Source organism: Uranotaenia lowii, chromosome 3, assembly GCF_029784155.1.
Source record: "Uranotaenia lowii strain MFRU-FL chromosome 3, ASM2978415v1, whole genome shotgun sequence".
Taxonomy (NCBI): Eukaryota; Metazoa; Arthropoda; class Insecta; order Diptera; family Culicidae; genus Uranotaenia; species Uranotaenia lowii.
In genome coordinates this window covers 73,031,381-73,056,655 of record NC_073693.1, presented here as the reverse complement: position 1 = coordinate 73,056,655, position 25,275 = coordinate 73,031,381, and the positions used below count along the sequence as shown (strand labels likewise).

General features: G+C 35.7%; 1 protein-coding gene across 1 annotated transcript in view; it reads left to right on the top strand.

Moving 5' to 3' along the window:
• Window positions 1-8,922: 8,922 nt before the first annotated feature.
• Window positions 8,923-25,275, top strand: part of LOC129756032 (uncharacterized) — a 121,215-nt gene continuing 104,862 nt past the window's right edge. Inside the window, exons 1-2 of the mRNA XM_055752786.1 lie at window positions 8,923-8,960; window positions 15,237-16,653. Coding sequence (XP_055608761.1) covers window positions 15,478-16,653 — 1,176 coding nt within the window. The 5' untranslated portion in view covers window positions 8,923-8,960; window positions 15,237-15,477. The remainder of the gene's footprint in view (window positions 8,961-15,236; window positions 16,654-25,275) is intronic.

Here is a 25,275-nt window from a genome sequence, read left to right as displayed (position 1 = left end):
ATTATGCAACTGCTGCGCCCTTCTTAATCGGAAAGAGCGAATACTTGAGGCAAAATTTATGAGCACACAGGACATATGGTTGCACCCCAGTCCTAAGAAGGTTATTGTCCTATTTGCCGCTAGTAGTATTCGTGTCATAATTAAGGGCTTTCTACTAATACTTTTTTATTTTCGGAACATTACCTCAAAAAACGACCATGTTCGTCGGTTGGCTGCCTTATTTTTGAACTGAAATTTTCGGAGGTTAATTTTCCCGTTCTCGTCCGTTCACGCCAATGGACGCTGGTTAACGTGCGTGAGAAATGTCAAAAATAACTGTATATCGTCATCTTCGATATCATACCTGAATGGGACACAATGCTTAATCAAGATTCAACTGTCACTCCAATCAATAGATCAGGTAAATATGAAAGCATATAGTAACGCGGGATAATTACCACAATAGATCAACTACTGGTCGCAGTGGGCTCTCCCCTACAAATAAAAAAACATTTTTCACATGACTTTATGAGGTATTTTACATGTTTCACAAAATATTCGTGGAAAACAAAAATGTCTAAGGTAGAAACTTTGTGATGATGAAACCGTCTCGAGTTTCATGTCTCCCATCTCATCTTCTCATGTTCCACGGCTTTTGTTTCACGCTTCCCATCTCACCTCCCACGACTCTCCTCTTGCGCTTTATATCTCACATAAAGGAACATTTAACACGTTCGTCGCCACCATGGCTATAGGAACGGGGGGGTTCTGGAGGATAACCCCCCCCCCCTGGTGGTTCCATCAAAAGTAAGTGAGCTTATCTACTCTAAACTCAGAATTTTAAATTGTCAATAAAATTTTGATTATGGAGTAAGGTTATTCGATAGTAACAATCTTGGCTTAAAACCGATGTCAAAACCTCTAAAACTAATACCAGTTTCAAAATTCAGCTACAGATTTTCAAAATTTTCTCACTTATTAATTTCTCAATACTAGAATTCTTCATTTACGGTTACGGTTACGGTTACGAATCAACATTAAAAATTGAAATGAAAAGCTGTGTTTCGTCGTTTAAATTTGGTTTAACATTTCCTTCAAAATTTGAATCATGATTGAAATCCAAAACATTCTAATAATTATAATGGATTCATGATTGAGGGCTCCGAAACTGATTTCAATTCTTGGCTCATATTTATAAATTAAAATCCGTTTTTATGTACATTTCAGAAAACGGTGACGATTTAAATAACATGAGATCGAAGGATGATAATTCTGATTGTTAGTTTGATTTCAAAATTCCACCAAAGTCAGTTTGTTCGCACAATTCAGCTGAAAATGACAAAAAAGTAGAAGAATTATTGTCCTTTTGCAAAAAAAAAAAAAACATCCACGGGAATTGATTTTCAATGACTATAAATTGATGTAAAAGGAACATTAATCTTCTCTTGAAAAAATGGCAGGGAATGCCATATGTTTTGCGTATTGTTCTACATTTGAAATACTGCAGTATTTTCAAGAACCAAATTTGAAACCAAAATCTTTAATTAGGATCGAGTTTGCATAAATCCGATTTGTATTGCAAAACTTAAATCTTTTACTTTCTGCTATGAAAATTGGATTTATAATTAGAATTTTTTTTTCAAAATTGAAGGCTTTCCAAAAAAAAAATTGTAAGTTCAAATCAAGTAAGCTAAATTAAGCTAGCCAGATTACACCGTTTTACCCGGACTTGCCTGGATAATTTTATGAAAAAATCGGTTCGGCCGCCCGAATTTTGTTGACAAAAAAAACTGATTTTGTCCGAAAATGAAAAAAAATCAATTGCATCTTTCTAATTTTAAATTTGGTCGCGCAAAAATGAAATTTCGCAAGCTAGATTTATTAAAATAAATATAATCTATTTTTTGGAAGACTGCTATACGATTCAAAATCTGGTTGTGTTTTTCGGTAATTTTTTTTCTTGATTTTTGTTGATTAGTTGTTGGATTTTTGTCAAATTTTCGCGAATATTGACCGGATTTTGGTTTGAAAATTTGGAAATAAAATGTCCGAATTTTGCAAGGTTTAAAAAAAAAATAAGCTAAGTTCAACAGATTTTGATGCAAATTTAAGATTTCAACCATCGTTGAAAGTATGTTTCCTACTTTGGTGCTAAAGCATTCTTCAAACAAATCCTAATCATCATTTGAAAGATTTTAGTATGTATTTCAAAAATTTCTATTAAAGCTTAGCTTGATTGACTAGCCACATTCATCATAAATCATTGAACTCAAAACTATTTTCAAATATATTCATAAACTTAAAAATGAATTGTATAATAAATAATATATAAAAATAAAGTATTTTTAATTTTTTTATGCATTGTTTCATCAAATATATTATAGAAAAAAAAGGTCACCAAACAATCCCCCCCCCCATGAGTCAGTGCTTCCTACGGCCCTGGTCGCCACGCTCATTTTGGTAGTTTTAATAGCCGGGCCAAAAGAAATTCTCGGAGCGACAAAATATAGATAGAGACTCCCAGCTTTGCAACGTGTGACTTACAGTGAGGGGCAAAATAAAGTGTCCAAATTATTTTTTTATCATTTCTTTTATTTTTCTGATTGAAATTCACCGAAAACACATCGTAATCATTTTTAAAATATTGTTTATTATGTTCTTTTTAATTTTTGTTAATGTTGCGCTGGTAAAAAAAGAAAGTTTTTCCGATAGAAAAAAAAACCAAATAATATTCCAAAAAAAAAAAAAATGGGCAAAATAAAGTGTTCAACTCAAAAATGTATATAATTTCGATAAGTTTCCATCGCGAGGCCCCTCGAATTTGTTTGTTTTGTGTATTTTGACGTTTCATAAACAACTGGCTTGGCTCTGGAGTATTCAAACAGGTGTCTACATTCGAATAAGTTGTAAAATATGGAGAACGCATAAATTTCTGGTTCCATTCCGTTGTTCATCCGGACACTGGTTGTTCGTGATGTGAATAACGATCAAACGCACCGGGAAGTGGTCAAGCACTACGAAATCAGCAAGACAGCGGTATCAAAAATCATGAAGAAGATGAAAACGTTCGGATCGGAGATGGATCGCTCAGGAAGAGGACTGAAGCCCAAGACAGATGCCAGAACGGACAAGAAAATCATTCTTGAAGTAAAGAAAAAAGCAATAATAACGACCCGGCAGATACAGGAAGAGCTCCAATTTTCGGTATTGCGTTGTACTATCCGTCGCCGCATCCATGCAAAGGAGTACCATAGAAAGATCGCAGTGAGAAGGCCTTTCATCAGCCAGGTGAACAAGGCTAAGCGGCTCAAGTTCGTCAAGGAACACGCCGATAAACGTCTCGAGTACTGGAAAACATTGTTGTGGGCCGACGAATGCAAATTCGAGCTATTCAACCGGTGGAAGAAGCGGGATCATATGTGGCGTAAGTCGGGTGAGGAGGTACAAGATCGCCATATCCAAAGAACAGTCAAGCACGGAGGAGGTAACGTGATGGTGTGGGAGTGCTTTTCTTGGGGTGGGGTGGGCAATTTGGTAAAAATTGACGGAATCATGACAGCTGAGTCATATTCCAATATCCTGCGGGAAAACTTCAAGGTATCCCTCATCAAGACGGGCCTCGAAGAGCGCTTCGTTTTACAGCAGAATAACGATCCGAAGCATACGACCAATCTGATGAAGTCATTTTCCCGTTCCTGCCGCATAAAAGCCCTTGAATGGCCCCCACAAAGTCCTGATCTGAACCCCATCGAAAATCTGTGGGCCATCCTCGATGCTCTGATTTATAACACTGGTGGGTGAGACAAATAAAAATACTTATTTTGATGCCATGGAGCATGCGTGGGAGGAACTCGACCCACAACACTTGCACAACCTTGTTGAAAGTATACCGAAGCACTTATAGGAGGTGTTGAAGGCCGAAGGAGGCCATACCCATTATTAAATTGTTCTTGTTTGCCTTCAGTTTGAATCAATTTGAAGCTGTATCGATCTGGACACTTTATTTTGCCCCTGTTTTTTTTTGGAATATTAACTGTTTTTTCTATCAGAAAAACTTTTTTTTTTACAGCGCGACATTAACAAAAATTGAAAAGAACATAATAAACAATATTTTAAAAATGATTACGATGCGTTTTCGTTGAATTTTAACCAGAAAAATAAAAGAAATTGAAAAAAAAAATAATTTGGACACTTTATTTTGCCCCCCACTGTAACTGAGCGGTAAACTCAAGTAAGAGAGCGTCACACGTTTTGGATTTAACGGGGCCCCCAAGGAAATACACCCGTCACACGAATATGGGTCCCATGGCGACAAACGTATTAAAGGAGGTAGTGCCGAGGCAGCCCTGCTTTAGTATTGGTAGAGGCTGAGACGTCACTATTACCAATAATCTGGAAATGTACATGGAAAGTTTTCATTTTTGTTAGCAATTCAAAAAATCTGCCGGACTTTTTGAACTTTGATGGCGTGAAATTCTAGTACGATTCTTGTTCTTCAAGATTGATACTAAAAAAAGTGGAATATAGGAGTTGTTTTGCTTTAATTTGGACGATCAAAGTTAAGTTAAGTTAAGTGAATGTCGAAATCAATGAAGTTTAAAATCCTTTTAAAACAAAAAAACAATCAAAAATAATGTTTTTTTTTCAATCTAAACTAGAATATTTCATTTACATTTAGAAAACCAATTCAATCTTTCTTTGCAGTTGGGGTCTATATGACGCGAACTGTACTTTCTCGAAGCGATATCTCAGGAACGGTTAAAGCTAGATACATGAAATTTTCTGACTTTTCCTAAAATAAGGCGCTCTACACTTTTTCATTTTTAGAGTTACCAGAGCCACCCAGAAAAAAGAGGACAATTAGCGGGTTAGGGTCTTATAGACCCGGATTATTGTTTTGGTTATGAAATCAAAACTGCTTAACCGCGTTTCATAAACTATACCATTTTGAAATCGTTCAAGTGTCTGCTATCATATGCTTCCTAAAAGTTTGAGTTTCAATATCTGTGGTCTTCGGAAAACACCTTTAAAGCTAAAAAGACCAAAAAAATGGGTGTTTGCATCAAAGATAACTCATTCTGTTCAGTGTTCCGAATATCACTCATTTTCAATGAATGTTTCTGATTGCACTTCGCAACTGAACGTACAACGGTCGGGTTTCGTTATTGATTGCTACTGGACCTACCCGATCATCGATCGTTCAATTCATCGCTAAAATACAGATCACCTCGTACGATGCTTGCTGTCAAAACAGCGCAGCACCATCATCAAATTGGAATCTCACCAATGCGCAATGCATATGGCGAATCTTGTTGGTCTTCGATCAGGAGTGAATGGATCAGGCAGTGAGTGAGTGATACATGAAGCCGATCATTAGCGTATTTTGTTTGATTTGATATATAGCAAATTAATAAATTTATTTGTTGTTATAACGTTTTTTAACATCAGTATGATCAAAATCAAATTGAAGTTGTGTTTGTGAGGGAAAGATGTTCACTTTCGCCATGTTTTTCAAATTTTACAAGTTCTCTTATTAAACTGTCGTCCGTCACGTTAAAACTACTGAGAATTTATGGTGTCCCGCACAACTGTTTGATTTTTCTCGTCCTGCAAAAAATAATTTTGAATTTCATATAATTCAGGCAGATACTGAGTGAGCTACATTCAGAATGGATCAGTTTGTATCTCACTCATCTCCGATATGCTATGTTTGCTAAACCGATAATTCTGAATGATGCGACTCGGTTTGCATAGCTGATAGGAGCGCTGATCGAGATTGCATACCAGCCAGGCGAAGCAGTTGCGAGAGGCGCTATCCCATTATACAATCTGAATGTTTCCAACAGGAAACGCATCCTGAGTGTTTGTTTTGATTGATTTTCGGAAGACTGATTCTGTTGAAGTCATATTGAAATTTTTTAATTGAAATGAATTCTAGAAGATTGAAAACTCATATTTAATCATTAAAAGTGCTTGATTTTAAAGACCACAGCTTGTAGTTTGAAAAGTTCAAAAAAATAAATTTCAATAATTTTAAAACTGAATTTTTATGAGGATCAAGGAATTTTTATTTAAGAGAAACTGCCGTTCTGTTCAATTGCATTCAACTCAACGGACAGTGATGAATTAATAATGACGAGATTGATGGGTGACCAATTTTTGTATTGAATCATCTGAGGTTTATCGACCTTTACTTTACTTCACGCTTTTTGTTACCCTGAGCACAGCTACTCTGAAATGTTAAATTTATTTTTTAAATATTAATTTGAGAAACAAATTACGACACTTCAATGAACTTCAGAATTTGAAATCTGCACATTCAATCCATTTCATATTGAAATACATCAAAGCGATTTTCTAAAATCTCTCGATGTATGTTTTCGCGGCTTTTAATGAAATAAAAATTTCACCAAAAATTTGAAATTTACTTAGTTTCCATTGGTTTTCATGTTTTTATAGATTAAATAATTTTTCAGCTCCATTTTATACACTCAGAAAAATCCTATTATGTAGGCCATAAGATTCTCTTATGAAGTGGCGCCATAAGAAAAATTAATGAAATTCATAAGTTTGTCTTATGGTAGAATGAACTCAAGAGATGAACACTGGTTCCAATGAGGGGTTGTTGCTTTTCATAAGATATTCTTATGGGAAAAGGATATGTCGCATAAAATTAAAATAATTCAAGATTATTTTTCATTTCATTTTATTTTCCGCTTATTTTGAATGAAATAACATCATGGTAATAATCAGCTGGCTTTCAACACCCAGTTTCAGAACTAAAAATTATTGCGCCTCGAACCATCAACTTCTCGCTTTTTGCCGGTAACCAATCTGAAAAGTAAATAAAACATGAAATGGAACCTATTGAATTTACAAATATTTTCAACAAAAAATAAAATCCAAGTAAAACTTACCATTTTGGAATCTAAAATCACATTGAAGTATTAAAGAAAAGTAGTCAATTTTAAACTGATGAGTTCTACTGACGACGAAAAAATAAATGACTGTGTTGAATGTGTTCATTATTTTTTCACAATGCCGTTTCTTCTATTTTTCGTAAGAACTTCGTATAAAAACTAAAATTATTTCATAAGACTCTTATGAAAAACAATTTTACACTCTAAAAAGCGGTTCGTAAGAAGTATCTTATGAAAATTATTATAGAAATTTGCCTGAGTGTACATATACGGTAAAAATTCAGTTAATAAATTAAAGATTTTCAAGCAGAGAATCAACGATTTTTTATTTTTGCCTATATTTTCATTTATGACATATGACATTGGAAACCAATTTTTTTTAAATTTTAAGAGAATCTCCATATCACCCAAAATTTTGCTGACAGAATAAAATTTCATTATTCGAACCAGGATGGTCGCGATTTTCTTTCAAAAACGCCATGTTTTTGACCATTTTGTCTATCGGCTCCATTTTCAGACATCAATAAAATTATAATGATTCTTTTTCTTCATAAACAGATAGTAAACATGTAGACGATTCCAAAATGGTATAACTTATGAATCTCGGTTCAGTTGTTTTAAAGATACAGCCAAAATAGTAAACCGGGTCTATATGACCCTAACCGACTAATTGTCCTTTTTTTTAACCGCAAAGGATGGTTTTAAAAGATTTCTATTGATTTTAAAATTGATTTAAATTTGATAGATTTTTTTGAAAATTATATTGATTTTAAAATGAGAAATGTTTATGGTACACCAGCTAGATTCAAATCATGACATTAATGTGAACTGTCATTGATTACAAATAGTGGCCTTACAAAACAATCCAAATAAAATGGAAATTCAATTTAATTCATAAATGTGAACGTAAATGAAAGATAAATGAAAACAATTCAACAAGATCAAAGAAAATGTGGATTGAAATAAAGAGTCAAATAGGTGTCAAAATATACAAAAGGCCAAGCACTATCCGCCTGATAAACAAACGATAAACCAGGTCAGTGCCAAGTTGTGCTACATAACAAGTTTCCATCAATCTTCTTCGTACGTAATTTAGGATTCTAAACCTCACATGTGCTGGCTGCCTAACAGATGCCAGAATAGTGTCCATGTTCTGGCCTCATTCTTCTGGAGGCCGGGAGCTGGCCGGAGTTTTCTTGTGATGTGATACGAGAAACTCGAGGTAAATGTTTAATGCGTAATATCATTCCCGGTCTAGATTGCTCGCCTAAAATATTGCTTTACCGGGAGAAAATGTCTTGCTCGTTGGCCGGGCCTGTTATCAGGATCATAGAAGATTTATGGGTGTACCGTACCTACTCTTGTGTTGGTTCTTCTTTGGTTCGTTCCAGGTTGCAAATGGAGACTGCAAAATGTGTGGACTTCTCCCAAACGGAGCGTCTCCTGTTTTTATTATTTACGAACACCTTCTCCAATTCCATCTAATGGAATGGAAAAATTTGCAAAATTTCTCGCCTCAAATGGCTTAAGCTGATGTAATAATAATATTTCAATTTATCTGATAATAGAAAGAGAGACAAGAAATTACTTCCAGATTTAATTTATCATAATAACGAACATAATTTCATAAACCAAAAATTTTCATCTCGAACGAGCTGCAAAACGGGCGCATCGGAAATATAAATATTTACACCGCTACCCATAAATCGTTTTCCACAAGGTCGTGAAAATGGTTGACTGAATAAATAATAATTCATAGCATCTTGACTGTTTCGCTCTCCCCATTTTCGCCGAGCATAATGTTATGCTCCGTGTAGCCAGCCATTGAATTGGAATGGCTCCAAAAATTGGCGAACCAACTGTAGCAATCCTGTGGCATCCTCAAGGGGTAGCTCCATGCTAGTGCAATGCAATGCACTTTCGAAATCCATCGCTTATGAAACTTTATTGCCCCTCCGAAAGATAGATATATTTTCAAATTATTTAATTATTCACTGTTTCTTTTTTCTCCTTCTTATTTCAGATTGATTTGCTTCGCTGCACGGATTCACGGTCAAAATGGTAGGTATTAATGAAGATCGAAACTTTTAAATGGTATAGTCTAGTTTTTTTTTTAACAATTATGGGGTTATTCATCCCTCCTGTATAGTCTTGTAATATTTTGGCTGCCATCGAATTGCAGATATCCGGGCAATATCTGGTCAATTCTGGGAGAAATTAATCTTTTAAATATTCGAACTAAACCAAGAGAAAATCACTTAAATTTCAATCGAAGCACATTAAATTGTGTTCGATGCTTTCAAAAAAGAAAATTGAAATAGCTTTTTTTGACCCGAAAATCAAAAGTTATCATTACTCAATTTAATTTTTTTGGTAAATTGAGCAAAAAAGTGAATAAATCTGGGCCAAATCCGAGGGCCGGACTGGATTCGCCTCGATTTTTTTATTTTGATTTTGTACAGCCAGATTTTGCTTGGGAACGTATAACTTGGAATCCATTTCTAGGTTCTTTGTGCTTATTTCAAAATCAAGTTTTAATCTTGTATCAAAATTTAAATTTTAGTCAAAGTACTTGATTTTTTCGCATCCATCTATAAATATAATAGATTCAACTATACATTTTTGGTACAACTGTCTAATTTAACTATAAATAGGATAGAATCAACTGTACTGGTATAACTATTCAAAGCTGTTCGCAAATAACCGTTTCGGGGAAATTTGACATGCAATTTGATATCGTTCCACTCATATCTCGATAAGTTATAATTTTGATAGGTTTTTTTCTGTTCAATATCAAACTATGCTATCTGAATGAGATATAATCTTGAAAGGAGCATATCTGAAATTGAAATAATTTAGCTCTGATCGCATAGATTTTTAGATATTATTTGAGATATTCAAACATCCTACGAGTAGTGAATAATAATTCATTTAGATAGGAAAAAATTAGTATCAAAATATCTCATCTTGATATAATTTAGTTTTTCCCTCCTGATCGGGTGTAATTTTCAAGAATACATCTATTCGACATTGCCAAATATGTGGTCCGATAAAAAAAAATTGACCTCTATACCGAATTCCGGTAGAAAAAAAAATCTTACTTGAAATTAAAGACATCCAATTATGGCTTCCCGATCAGCAGAGCATATCAAAATAATAACTCAAACATATCTCACCAAGACATTTGGTATATGATATTTACATCTGATTCAGTTATAATAAAGTACTCTAAATTTTCAAATTTTAAGTTTCTCCAATCTGAATTATATCTTATTCTGATTGACAGACTTGAATGGGGTTGAGCTCATTTTCAATGATGAAGATTTTTTTTTCGGATTGTCCTAATATAAAATGATTATATCATATTTTGTTATACGTGCAACTTTTCATGAAACACGGACATCGAAGTCAACGGCCCAAACCGTGCATCAATGAGTTTCGCTCAACAGATCCATAAAATTGAATCCAATTTTTGGGAAACCAAAAATGGAGCATGGTTTTAGCATGTAATGCGGTTTATTGACATTCCACTAGAAATTTTTCTCGAAGCACTCATATCTTGATAAGTTATAATTTCGATAGGTTTTGTTCTGTCCAATATCAAACTATGCTATCTGAATGAGATATAATCTTGAAAGGAGCATATCTAAAATTGATATAATTTAGCATATATTTTTTGATATAATTTGAGATATTTTAACATCCTACGAGTACTGAATAATAACTCATTTAGATAGGAAAAAATTAGTATCAAAATATCTCATCTTGATATAATTTAGTTTTTCCCTCCTCATCGGGCTTGCTTCGCTGAACCTCATATCTAAAAAAAAATGATTTTCTAAGCTTTAATTTTAATTTTCTTCTCGTTAAATTGGTAATCATTTCCAAAGTATTTCGTCTTTAAAAAAATCTGAGTTCTTCAGTATATTGGAATGGTAATTAAGATGCGCTTCGGTTCATATTGACCCGAACAGCTTTGGAAGGTTAATTGATTGAACTGTCAAAATGATAGATTCAATTATAAATGTATGATTGATTTTAGGCATTCATATGCATTGCATTGCGTATGCATACAATCATTATAAATATGATAAATTCAACTGAAGGGGTTTAATTTTTTTAACTGTAAATATGATAGATTCAACTACAAATTATTTAGGCATTGAACTATAAATATATCAATTTAAACTATATTTTTATGATCGATTTTATGATACTTGAATAAATACATAAACATCCAAACACTACATGTACATGAGTGTAGTTAGTTTCACCTAGCAACAGGAAGATGGTGTTTACAAATGGCAAAAACAGAAGGTAATAACCAAAGGGTGTCCACGATGAAATTGCCACACACAAAATTGGTTCGCAAAATTCGAGTTTCCATCCGATTGCTATCAAATTTTCAGGGATTGAAAGAAGTCCTTGGAGTAGTGGCATGAGGCCAAATCTGGCCAGAAGATTTTTGGGACGTTGTGGGCCTTCAGGGGAGAAAGCAGCCACTTCTGGAGGCACTCTTTCATGTACACCTGTCCGTTCATCGTGTCCTGGGTCACGAAAGGTGCACTCCGCTTCCCGCACGTGCAGATGGCTTGCCAAACCAAGAATTCATACGCAAATTTGGACATCTTCTGAGTGCGGACACGCTTCGGGACGCTGAACTTATTTTTGACCGTGAAAAACAGGTGGCCGGGGATCTGTTTGAAGTCGGCCTTCTCATGTGTTTCGTCGTCCATGATGCAGCATTCAACTTTCGTCCGCATGTTCAGGTACAACTTCCTGGCACGGGTTTTGGCGGACTTTTTTTTGCTTTTCGTCGCTATTAGGGGCCTTTTGAACGTTCGAAGCCCACCTTCTTAGCCACATCCCGAACGTAGGTTCGGGTTTTGGTTGAAGGCCCTTACTACGCGGTTGTGGCTTTTGGTGTTGTACGGAATACTTTTTCCTGCACTTCTGGGCTTCCGATCGGTGGTCAATCGTTCCTCAAACCGCGTAATCTCTCGCGACACCATGGAATTCGCGATTTCCAACGTTTTAGCGATGAAAAGATGCGAGAGATCCTTGTTCTCGTGATGAATGCGCAAGATTTTATCACGCACGAGCTGTTCTTTCGACTCTATATCCGCGAGTTTTGATTTTAATTTTAAACTTGCGAAACAAATTCAAATTCTACTTTATATTTGTGATTTTCAGCTGAATAACGTATAAAATTTTGATATTTTGAAAGTCTGCGATCTCTTGTTATTTGATTTCCTCAACGAAATAGTAATTTTTATAATTTCTTCTTGATCGTGAAATCATTAACGATCTGAATCTGAATCTGAATTTTGATTTTTTTTGTTCGATTAACACTAAACGTACCGGAGGGGGTAAAATGACATTTTTTTTAACTTCAAATGACTATAACTGCTATTATAATTGTTTCTTAGCAAATTTTTATTCATGACTATTTTTATTTTCAAAATGTACGAATTTTTTAAAAAAAATTTTTTTTAAAGTTTCTAGATTTCGAAAAACAAACGAATGGGGTACACCAATTTATACCGCCAGGGGTCGAATGATCACTAACACTTTTTCTGCTAAAACTCTCTTTTTTTCAACCGATTTTTTTTACAAAATTGATAGGTTTGGAAAGCTTGTTACGTTACTAAAATATTATTCTTATTGTATTCAGCTACAATCATTTATTTTAAAATTATTCAAAGTCTAAGAAAAAAAAAAACGAAATAAACATGCTTCGACAAAAAAGGCTGTAAGTCAGTTATTAAGTGCTCGAAAAAAAATTCATTTAGTGCTTTAGAAAGCTGAAGTAAGATGCTTTATGTTGCACATATCGAAATATTTTTTTTTAATTTCTGGATTTACTTTCAGAAAAACATTTATCACATTTTTGTCAAGCATTGCACCTCTAATGTAGTTACATCACTAGAACCGGTATGAAATTTCCTTCCTTGTGCATATAGATTTTTTGAATAAATCTTTTGCTAACATACTCAATATCCAGGGCAAAGCCGAATTTAGGTGTTCGAAGAGTCTAAAAAATGAAGATTGATACAGCTACCTTTGAACAGCTCTCAAGAATTTTTTGTTTCGTGTTTTATAAATCTAAAGATGCCACACAACTTTTTTACATTTTTTGTGTCCATGATCTAAAGAAATTTAAAGAAAAATATATCGATATGTGCAACATATAGAATCTAACTTCAGTTTTTTCAAGCACTAAGTGAATTTTTTCTTAGCACTTAATAACTGACTTGCAGCTTTTTTTCCCGAAGCATGTTGTTTTTGGAATCTTTTTTTCTTAGACTTTGAATAACTTTTAAATAACTGATTGTAGCTGAATATCGTCTTAAAAATTATATTTGAGTGTCATTACAAGCTATCCAAAACTCTAAATTTTGTAAAAAAAATCGGTTGAAAAACAAGAACGTTTTAGCGGAAAAAGTGTTAGGGGTCATTTGAACCCCGGCGGTATAAAAAGGTATATACAAAGTGTCGGTATGTTTAGTGTTAAGAATATTGAGTGAATCTGAATTCTGAACCTGAATTAATAAATTTGAATTTTGGATCTGTTTCTGCATTTCAATATGTTTCATATATAAATTTCAAATAAAAGCAAAGAATTGAAATTTGTTTTAGAGCTCTCAATCATGAATCTATTATTTTAATTCTGATGTTTTGGGTTCCAATTTGAATTCCTTATCTAGAACATATATTTTGATACGACTTGCGAATCTGAATTATAAAATAAGAATTTTGAATGATGCAAATGATTCTCAGTTTTCAATTCTGGATCGTCATCGATAAAGTGTTATTTTGAATTGTATATAAAAATTATGTTTATGATCTTCGAATCTGAATATGAAAAAAAAAACTCAGGATGATTTGTTTTTTTTTCTTATTTGGAAAATTATCATCTAAATATTGAAAGCGCATATTCATAAATAAATTTCTATCCACAAGTGAGAAAAATTTCAAAAATTGTAGAAGAAATCTTAACCTGAGATTAGTTTTACAAGTTTTAAATCAGTTCTAAGTCAAAATTCTTACTCTTAAATAACCTTACTCAAGCATCAAAATTTGATGAAGAATTAAAGTGTATAGTAACTCACTTATACAACTCACTTGCTTTTTCTGGCCCCTCATAGGGAGGGGTTTTATCCCCAAACCCCCCTCCCTCCGTTTCTACAACCGTGCCTCTAATTGATTTCAATTCTCTCAATATTAAATGTTACAAAACCGAACTATTGTTCATAATAACCCTACTTAGCCCTAATTGGTCAAATGAAATATGTCGTGCTAATTTTCACCTAAGAAGGCTGAAGAGTAAAATGAGCTGAAATGTGGTATAGGTAAGGCTTTCTGGCAGGTCAAAGAACGATTTCATCCCCCAAGATAAAAGATTCTGAAACAAACCTCTTTTTCCGGACCACCATAATGTTCACGGTCGCTATATAATGTATTCGTTATCAATGAAGAAGATGTTCCTTCATTCCTTGAGTGCTATCAGATCTGTAATGAGCTTGTGAGCTATGATCAATTAGGATCATAACAAACAGATTAGCTGATAATGATTGGATTCATGCGAAAATATTACATGCCGACCATCATAGGCGACTTTTTGGGCAACTGTTTTTTTTTCTCAATTTGATCAAATAAAATACAACTCCTCAAATCTAGAACATACTAAACAAGAGCTTTAACTAAAATACGATGACTTTCAAAGACTTTTTCCCCTGAAATGGATATCAGAGCTCCAAATCGAGTTTCGTTTGTTTTTAAAACAGTTGCCATGTGCCCTAATAGTTGTTTTTAAAAGAATATATTTTTTGTATGTGTCAGTGACAAGCACTTGTGAGCAGTTGAACAAATATTTCTAAGAACATTACCTAAAAAAAATTTTAAAAATCTAATATTCAAAATATACATAAATTAGACTGGAATCCATTTCTTATTTATCTATATTATTCGAAACTCTTTTTTCAAAAACATGACCAACGGACGCAAAGAAGTGAACGAGTGTTGAGTCCATGAATTCTTAAACGCAATTAATTTGCACGCCAACCCAAGCGAGCGGGATTCATAAATCTCGGCCGTTTACTGTGGGCCTACAGCGTCATTTGACCATCATGAATCGCCTTCCCAGAATCTCGAATCGTCTATTGTCTTCCAATCCACCCCCACCATGATCCGGTTGATACGGTTAACGGGAATCGGTGTAGTTCGAACAACAACAATAACGCTCCGGGGGGCGGCGGTCAATCAGAAGGGGTGGGTCAAATGATTTCACACAGCTCATTAATTATCGTTCAATTTATTTCCTTTCCCCCTCGGCAGGCTCCCATCGGGGGTGGTAGTTGCTGCTCATTTTCCACACCACTGATCCTGGGATCGCTGGAGTCCACGAATACGACTACGAAAACAACGACGACTCAAGAGAGAGACGTAGTCGGCCGTCGTCGCCATCATCATCATTCCGGTTCGGTGCATTTCTGCTGTGAGGAACAGCTCGGCTCGGCTCGATTGAGCGGAAACATTAGCAGCACCACTGGAAGTCCTGTGGCCGAACGGAAGAACAATGACTACAACAATAGCAGCAGCACCATCGTCTGCTCAAGCAGCATCAGCGCCGACAGTGGCTGTGGTTTTACGAAATTCTTCGAAGCCTTCGTTTCCGCCGGGGGCTGTTGATCTTAGCACCGGCAGTTCCGTAACTATCGAGGGAGTCGTTCGGTCCAAGTTACAACGGGAAATATTGGCCGTCGCCAGTGAAAACAGTCCGAACAACCGAACCAGCTCTCCGAAACTGAAAACTTTATCCAACGATTTGAGTGAGATACTGGTCAAGAATCTGAGCTTGAAGCGGGGAGAAAATTGTACCGAAGAAAGCCCAACAAACTCAAATCCAAACCACACGAACCCTACTTCAACGAATCCCACGGCTGTGGTGGCTCAGCGTGAAATTGTTGTTGTTGGTGAAAGTGATAACTTGAATCTGATCCAGAGAAAGTCTAGCATCAACAACAATAACAACCGCAACTCGCTCTGTGATACCTTCAGCTCGGTGAACAAGCTGATTAAGCTGAAGCGGGTTTCGAGTGATAGCAGCAGCATTAGTGGTAGTAGTTATGCAAAAGTGATCGGTAGCAGCGAGCAGCAGCTTCATAGCATAAATCCACCTCCACAGGCGAAATTCAAGCGGGTGGAAATCAGTGTGCAAAAGTTGCCCGCCGAAGAAAGTGGGGCTGGGGCTCGGGCTCGGAGAAATATCATAGTTAATCAAATCGATGAGCTAGTTCCCTTCTATTCGGATGAAGAAGAAAGCAGTGAAAGTATTCCGCTGCTTATCGCGAAAAAGTCCAAAGTGCAAAGTGTAACAACAGCAGTTGGGGATAATTCTCTCAGCAGCAGTGATACCAATAGTGTTCGCCGAAGGATTCATTCGGTGGCGACCGTTAAAAATAGGCTGGAGAGGGCTGAAGAAGAGAAACGAAAGCGGAGAAGTTTGCAGTGGCCTCTGGGTTTGGGTAGTGGGGCAGGTGATTGGGCACTCGATTGGGGGGATTTCAAACGGCCAGGGGGGCGTCCGGCATCGTCGACAATTTTGGAAGAAACGACGGTGGACGGCGACTTCGACGAAGAACACGCTGGAGAGGAACGAAACCTCCGGAAGAGTCAGTTTCGCCACTCGTGGAACGCACCCGGATACGATCTGCTGCCGCTGGACGGCGAAAGGGAACCGAATTCGAAAAAGGTGAGCTTAGTTTTCGTTTAGAGCATGCATAAACACAATTAAACTTTCAAAAACTACTTCATACTTTAATTATCGGGCTCAAACACTGACACAAACCGGTATCCGGTAATTCACGTGATTTGTCGAATCGAAATTTTTCTCACGACATGGCGTGCGAGAAATGCTCGAAGCCGGTAAGCGAAAACGACAGCTTCAGGTCCCAAGGTTTTTTTTAGCTTCGTTCCTCACTTCAAGTGTGCTGGCCTTAGTCCATCGAAATTCTTGATCTATTTAGCTAGACTCCAAAATTCCGTCACGACTGAGGACATCGTAGGCCTCATAAAGGAATGCCTATATTGCGATTCAGCCGAGACTCATCTCCTGGTAAAAAAAAAGACACCGACTTGGTTCTACTCAAGTCAGAGTCATTCAAAGTCGGCGTAGACCTTAGCCTGAAATTTGTGGCATGAGATGCGAGCACATTGCCAGCCGGTGTATTTGTTTGCCGGTGTGAATTTGAGGACTCCGGTTTAAAAAACCTGTACAGGCAAACTACTCGAAACCGCATCCCCCAAATAGGACCCACAAGCCAAGTCACTCCGATTGCTGCATACGGTAGACTTGTTCAAGTGCAATGTTACTCCGGGGTTTTAATCAACACTCATGATAATGATGGACCATCTGTTATCCTTACAACGCTTCGATTTGACTACGACTTTCTACTATCTTTCTCTCGTATCGATAACGGGAATATGATTGATTCGTACGGACTACTGACCTTATCAAGTTCTTCACCGGGGCGCAACGCATCAGGCCTTTCGGAGACCTCAGAGCCCATCGACACAGTCGCGCTGTTTCCAGCCAGCGGCATCAGTCGTCCCGGCCCTGAGTTCGATTGTGGCGACGAAGTCCACCAGCTTGCAAGTATAAATTGTTTTTCGGGACTTTTCCACTGCGTGACGAAATTTTGAACCCCAGCTGTTTCAATATACCTGACTCCGGCCCGTATTGCTTCGACAAGCACCCGCCGAACGAGAATTTCTTCAACTCTTTTGCGTTTTCCGCACCGGAAGGCAACGTATCAGGGCTTTCGGAGTCCTCAGAGCCCTTCGACTCAGTCGCGCAGTTTCCAGCCAGCGGCATTAGTTGTCCCGGCCCTGAGTTCGAATGCGGCGACGAGGTTCTCCAGCCTGCATCGACAGGCAAGTAAAAGTTGTCCTTTGGATCTTTTAGAACGCGTGACGCTTTTTCGGCTTCCAGTCGTACCAACAGCGCTAACTCCAGCCAGTATTACTTCGGCAACCACCCGCCCAACGAGAACATCTCCAACTTTTCCGAGACGCAACGAGCTAGGCACTTCGGAGACCCCTGAGCCCTTCAACTCAGTAGCGCTGATTCCTGCCAGCGTCATCAGTCGTCCCGGCCCTGAGTTCGTCTGCGGCAAAAGGGTTCTCCAGCCTGTGAATTGAGGCAAGTGTGGTTACCTCTGATTGCATTCCTGTGCCTGATGATGTTCTACCTTCCAGTGTACGTCTCGTCAGATCCGTTCCGGGTCCTTTAGATACCATAACCCTTTACTACCAGAATGTATAAATTCCTACCTGACCAACTACCTGCTCGCAACTTCGTGTTCCTGCTATGACGTCATCGCCTTCACAGAAACTTGGCTGAATAGCCGCACACAATCAAGTCAGATCTTCGGCCCTGATTACGAAGTGTTCCGCTGTGACCGTAGTTCCTGTAACAGCAAAAAGTCCAGTGGAGGCGGGGTGCTATTTGCCGTGAAGTCGAATCTCCCAGCGCAGCTCATCGACAACAATTCCTGGTGCGATCTAGAACTTGTATGTGTACTGTACCTGTCACTTGATCGCTCAAGAGATGTTGCCTTCGCTGAGTCGTTTTCTCGCTCATCTTCGAAGTTAGTTCCTTCTGCGCTCCAGAAGATGACTTACTTGTCATTGGAGACTTCAATATGCCCGGTTTTAACAGGTGCTCCAACCATGGCAGCTTTCTATACCCGGACCCAGCACGCTCTACTTTTTCGGCGCCTTCAAACATCATATTGGACTTCTTGAGTGCAGCGAGCTTGCGCCAGATCAACGGCGTGGTTCACACATTCTGAATTATTTCATCGATCGCCACGTTCGAAAACGCTCTAGCGGCGGAAATATGCGAATCCCTGGATTAGGGCTGAACTGCGACAACTGCAGACGGCAAAAAGATGTGCTCTTCGAAACTACAAGAAGCATAAATCATCCTATATCGCAAACATAACTCCGTTTATATAAAAAAAAAACAGTGAACGTTGTTACAATAACTACCTACGTCGCGTACAACGTAACCTCAAGTCTTGCCCAAAATCGTTTTGGAAACACGAAATAGTTAGCGGAAAGAACCTGGTATGCATTCAAACATGTTTCTGGACGGCATAACGGCGAACGCTGAACGTGGAATCTGCGATCTCTTCGCCCAAAAATGTTCCAGTATCTTCACTTCAGCTTCAACATCCTCAGAACATTTAGCTAGCGCTGTCAGGAACGTTTCGCCATTAGGCTTTTCAATAAATGGTATTGAAATCGAGGAAGCAGTCATCTCTAGAGCAGCAGCGAAGCTCAAGAACTCCTTTTCTATGGGCCCGGACAGGATACCAGCTACTTTTCTAAAAAGTTTCATGCCTGTTTTGCTGACTTCTAATAGGCTCATTTTTTAAGCTTCGCTAGATAGAGCCACCTTCCCTCTACTATGAAAGGAAGCTTACATGTTCCCGAAACATAAAAAAAGGAGATAGGAGAGATGTTAACAATTAGCGTGGAGTCTCTGCCTTATGTTTAATTGCCAAACTATTCGAATTAGTGGTTTTGGATCCTTTTTTCACGTCCTGCAGAAACAACATTGTGTTACCGTAACACTATATCACCACAAACATCTACGACAAGTTACTTGCTAACGTTCACTTCTTTTCTGAATGAAAGTTTTGCTGACAAATCTCAAACTGAAGCCATCTCGATCGCTTAGGGTTCTGTGGTAGTCTACTCTAACCACGTTAACGATCTTCATGTAATCTTAGATCAGCGCCTGGAATTCAAGGCACACACCAACTACGTGATTGACAAGGCATCCAGAAGTCTCGGTTTCATTTTTAGAGTGGCGAAGGACTTTAAAGACGTGTATTGCATGAAAAGCTTATACTAAGGCATACTAAGCTCAGTTGACTGATGTGAGCCGATGTACATGAGTTCGAGCCCAAGATTTAACATTGAATCCAGTTGTATCAGATAAGTTTTTCAATAACTGCCTGCCAGTCAACTACTTATTTAGCCTTTTCTCAAAAGAACACTACACTAGTATAAATTTGACCGAAAACTATGAGCCATATAAGGGCCGTGAAGAACTGCCTTCAGTTACTTCAGAAAGAGGCATACAATGCAGGTTGGCCAGCGAATCGAGAAAACCGGGAATTGAAAATAGAACCGGGAAAATCGGGAATCTTGAATCAAAACCGGGAAAATTCTGTATGAATTATATATATAGTATATATATAAGTATCTATTGAATTTTGCAGTTCATTCATTTCAACACACATATTTTTTTCCTTGGAGATTTTTCAAAGTACACTTTACATTCCGTAAGGAAAACATGAAGAAAAATCGAGATTTTTTTCAAAAATCGGAATTTCTTTGCTCAGCAGCACTTACATTTTTCAAGAAACGACGGAGTGCCGGGAAATGTTAGAGAAGCACTAGTTGATAATGAAGAAGTGGTGGCGAAAGTGATACAGTTTTTAAAATCAATTCAACTCTACGGTAGAATTTAAAATTTTTTGTAATCTTCTGAAATTAATTGAATTCGAATGACAAAAAAGGTATTTGATAAAAAAAAAGGTTTTTAATAAAAACTGAAAATAAGCACACATCTAAAGAAAATATTTCAAATGTACCTACGGGAAGCAATTTTAAAGATTCCGATCCTAAAAATCGAACGAATATGTTGAACAAATGAGGATGATATGAAATTGACCAATTTTCGGCTATTTTGAATTGCGAATACGAAAGTATACGTGCATTTTTTTTATCTTTACCATACCTCAAGTTTTCATTTAACTAATAATATATTTAAATAAATATCTAATAAAACAATTTTTTTTTTTTTTATTTTGCCTTTTTACTGAGAACCGCATTCTTTATTAGGAAAGACATGTGAAAAATACTTATCATATGTGTATAAGTTCGGAAATAATATTTATTCAGAATTTATTACAAAAAATCCAGAATTTTAATATTTTACCCTAAGCACGGTTTTGAAAATTTGGATTAAAATTTCAAATTTAAAGTTTTCATTAATACATTCATACATTTTTGGGACTGAACTGAAATTCTTAGATTTCTCATTAATATTGCAAATCCAAAGGCCAGCATCCAGAACGCAGACTCTAGATACGCAATATTAAAAAAAAAATTAAAGTTATACAACAAAAAACTGAATGCCAACGAACATTAATCTTGAGCTAACATTAGAAGTTTAAATTTATAATTCGAATTTAAATCCCAATTTGAAATTTATTATTTATTTATGGATTGATAATTCAATCCGAAATTAACTGTTCATGATCATATTTCAAATATCAGGAGCCAGAGCTAATATTCAGTAAAAGGGCAAAAAAAACAAATTTTTCGTTGAAACTTCAACTTGAAATTTCAATCCACATGGCGTTATATCAAAGCATTATTTTATGAAATCCAAACCATGTAAATAAATTTTACAAAAAGCCAAATTGCTGTCAAAGACTGAGAAGAAGGTGGCAAAATTTGACGAGATTTCGCACGATACTAGAATTATTTTCTACTTAAATTATTTACTTGAAGCTTTGCATTTCAATTTGTTAATATTCTATTATCTGTAAAATATCCCAAAAAATATTCATGCACATAAATGTCTACTTATTTTGTAAGAAAAAAAAATTAAGTACAGATTTCTTTATGTTATTCAAAAACGGGGCAATCATGAAATATCTTACGGAAAAACCGGGAATTTTAAAATGGAAACTCGCTGACCAGCCTGACAATGCAAAAATCTAAAATCGTGGAAAAAGTTGGATCTCACCAAATAGAATATCATCGACAGGACATATTCTTCACTGATTCGGAACCGTCGCTTTGGAATCCGGAATCGGAACCTACTTCAACCAAAGTTTTAGAAGTTGATTTGTTTCTTCCCAGATCCTCTGTTTTTCTATTGCTACAGCATTTGATTTGATATTAGTTCTTCCTTTGTTATACTTCTTGCTTTTTAGTTAGAACGACTTTTTCACGGAGCGAAAAATATTGACGTCCACGCGGGTCAACGCCTACTCGAACTCCTCCTTAAGTGCCTCTTAATATCAGTTATTAATTCAAAATCAAAACTTCTAAAATAGTCCTTAAAGATTCCAGTTTTGTATGAAGCTTTTAAAAATACATGAGGGTTATTGAAGACTTCATTTGAAATACATGAGGGTTGTTGAAGACTTCATTTGAAAGAAAAATATCGATGAAAATGTTTCAAAAATTTGAAAATAAAATTAACACATTGCTGACCAAATACGAGATTCATGTTTTTCACTTGCCGAGAATGTGCTAAATTCAAAAGCATAACTCAATTATTACAAACTTAATTCTGAAACTATATTCTGCAAAATTGAACACAAACCTTTTGGTAACTGAATGATACTAAAGTTGTAGTATTTGGACTAGATATTTCTGAGATATATAATGTCGGATATCGATGATTTCCGGATAAGATTTCTCCGCGGTCCTTATTGTGTTGAGAAATTAAATTTGCGGTTCAAATCTGATTTATCATCACCTTCTGTAAACTGCCGTTTCAAGTAAAACTGTCCTATGTGACTTTTAGGTCATTTTCACTTTTTTGCTGGAAACGGTCTCTTTTAGCGTTAACTTTCGAATAAAAACACAAACAAGTATATATTGTTTTAAACATCTACTAAATTTTCATCAAAGTTGTTGTCTCTATGTTGATATTTCTACGCAAGAATGTCACACAAGAGAAAAGTCTATGAAAAATGCAAATTTCATCAAAAAATTCTTTCAAGGTGTGTTTAAACTGTTGAGTATAATGTTATTCATCGAAAAGAACACTACATTAGAGTTTTAAGAGGCGAATGATTATAAATTATAAATTTATAGCCTCTTTAAAAATAAATAAAATAATCAAAAAACTAAATTAGAGGCTGGGGGAGGACCGAGGAGCCTTCAGTGATTTATTCAGAGAAATTTTCTTCAACACTTTTCGGTAGGTACTACTTACAGGATCGATACTCAACTATACATTTTTATAAACAAAAAGGAACGTATTTCTCAAATTACGGGTGACTTGAATTTTTAGGATAAATAGAAACTATACGAGCTTTTAAAATGATAGAAAAAGTTTATCCGTGTGACAGTTTTTCCTATACCTAGCATCGGTATGCGTTCTGATTCCACGCAAAAGTGTCACACGAAGCTGTTTTGGCTCTAATTTTTCGTTGGCTGCAGGAGATGTTTTTTTTTGCAGATTATATTGTGATATGATTAACTTGAACTGTTCACTACGAAAAAGCCGTCGGTGAATTTTTAGTTTGAAAGAAGAATGGGAAATATAGCAAAAATTTCAATCGCGTTTCTCTCGTTTGCGCGTTTTTTTTCACATGGGACAATTTCGCTTGGAACGGCAGTAAAATTTGAGTTTTAAGTTTAAAATAAATTTTTTGAAGTATTCACAATATTAATAATCTTAAACAACAAACCAATAAATATATTTCCAGCAGAATTTTCACCTGCAGATCAAGTCAAGTTTATCAACAAAATTTATCATTCACAATTTTTATTCCGAATCCGAATTATTTCAATATGAATTCTTTCTTCAATTATTTATGCATTATTCAACTCGTGTATTTAAACGAAAATTCGGAATGATTAAATTGTTTCTGGTATTTTCATTTGGGATCACTACTGTGGATTTTTTTTGAAGTTTCAATTCTGCATTTGAATTAAGGGTAAAAATTTTAAATCGTTTGTAATTCTAAATATTTTCTTGTCATATTCCGAAATGATGAGTGTCGAACATGAAAAGTGAATCTCATTTTAGTTAGAAATGCAGAATTCGTTTCAGAATTTTGTTCCAATGATGATACGAAATTGCAAATTGACAAAAAGTTCGAAAAACAGCGGCTTTTTAAAACTCGTCAAAAATTCTAAGTTTTTATTTTGAGAATGTAAAGAAGCCATAATGTGCAAAATAACGTCTACTTCCCAATCCTCTTTTAGAAATTTATCTGGTGAGACCTTAACAATTTTGACAGTTCATTGATTGAAAAATTACGTTTTTACACTACTTTTTTACATTTTTTGTGGTTAATTTCTTTAAAAAAAAAATCAAATATATTCTTATGCGCAACGTATAGCTTCTACTTAGCTTCAGATTTCTTGGACACTATTTAATAGAAAATTTTCAGCTTTTTTAGCTAGCTGATCTACAGATTTTTTCCAAAGCATGTTTTTTTACGGAATTTTTTCTAAGAATAACGAAAAAAATAAAGTTCTGTAGTTGAATATTGTCTGAGAGACACATTTGAGTTACATTAAGAAGTTTTCAAAACTAAAAAATTCGTAAGAATCGGTAAATAAACAAGACACAGATATAGCGATTTTAACAACAATAGTGCAAAAATCTCGAATCCAAAACCTCGAAATTTCATTCCAGAACAACAATTCTACAGCAGTTTTCCAAAAAAAAATCTCACTTGCTGATAGTGATTGAGTCCAAAATAGTTAGACTAAGCTCACCAGATTGTCTGGATTTTGACCAGATTTTCTCCTTATATTTTTTAAATCAAACGAAAATTTCAATTGAGTCATGAGAATTACCTATATATCTCGCGTCCAAACAATTTATTCTAAACAAATTTCTTCAAAACTAACATAAAAGATTTTTTGGAAATTTTAAACATGATTCTGAATCGGCTGATGTGTTTCGATTGAATAAAACCAGTTTCCATGTGTTTTTTTTTTATTCTAATGGAATAATTCCAAAATTTGCCTACACAATGGCCAGATTTTTGTGAAAATTTTGAAACAATATGCCCTAATCTCGCAAGGTTTTAGAATAAAATTACCTGGATTTGCCCGATGTTCGTGATTTTCAGGTTGAATCATCTTTGGTATAGAATACTGCTAAGAAACCTCCAAATTTGGAACATAAGAAAGTCCAGAATTAAAAAATGTGAAAGAATTTCATCCTTCACAATTTTATTTAAATTTACAAGTTCAATTACGAATAATTAATTGAAACCAAATTCATACTGAAAACCATAAATTCAGAATCAAACAAAAGATTTCTGGTTAAGGGTTTTGATACTAATTTCGTTTTTAGGTTTCAAATTCGTAGGATTTCTTATCTGGAATTTGAATTAAGGTTTTGATTTTGGGTTCAAAATGCAGTTTTTAGACTTGGAACTAAAACTCAAAGTTTGTATTCAGATTAAGTTCAAATTTATGTTTTATAATAAAATATTAAAATATCAATGTTCAAATTTCATTATGGATTCAAATTGAAGCCCCCCCCCCCCCCCCCCCCCCCATGAAGGTCCGAAGATGCCAAGTGAAATGT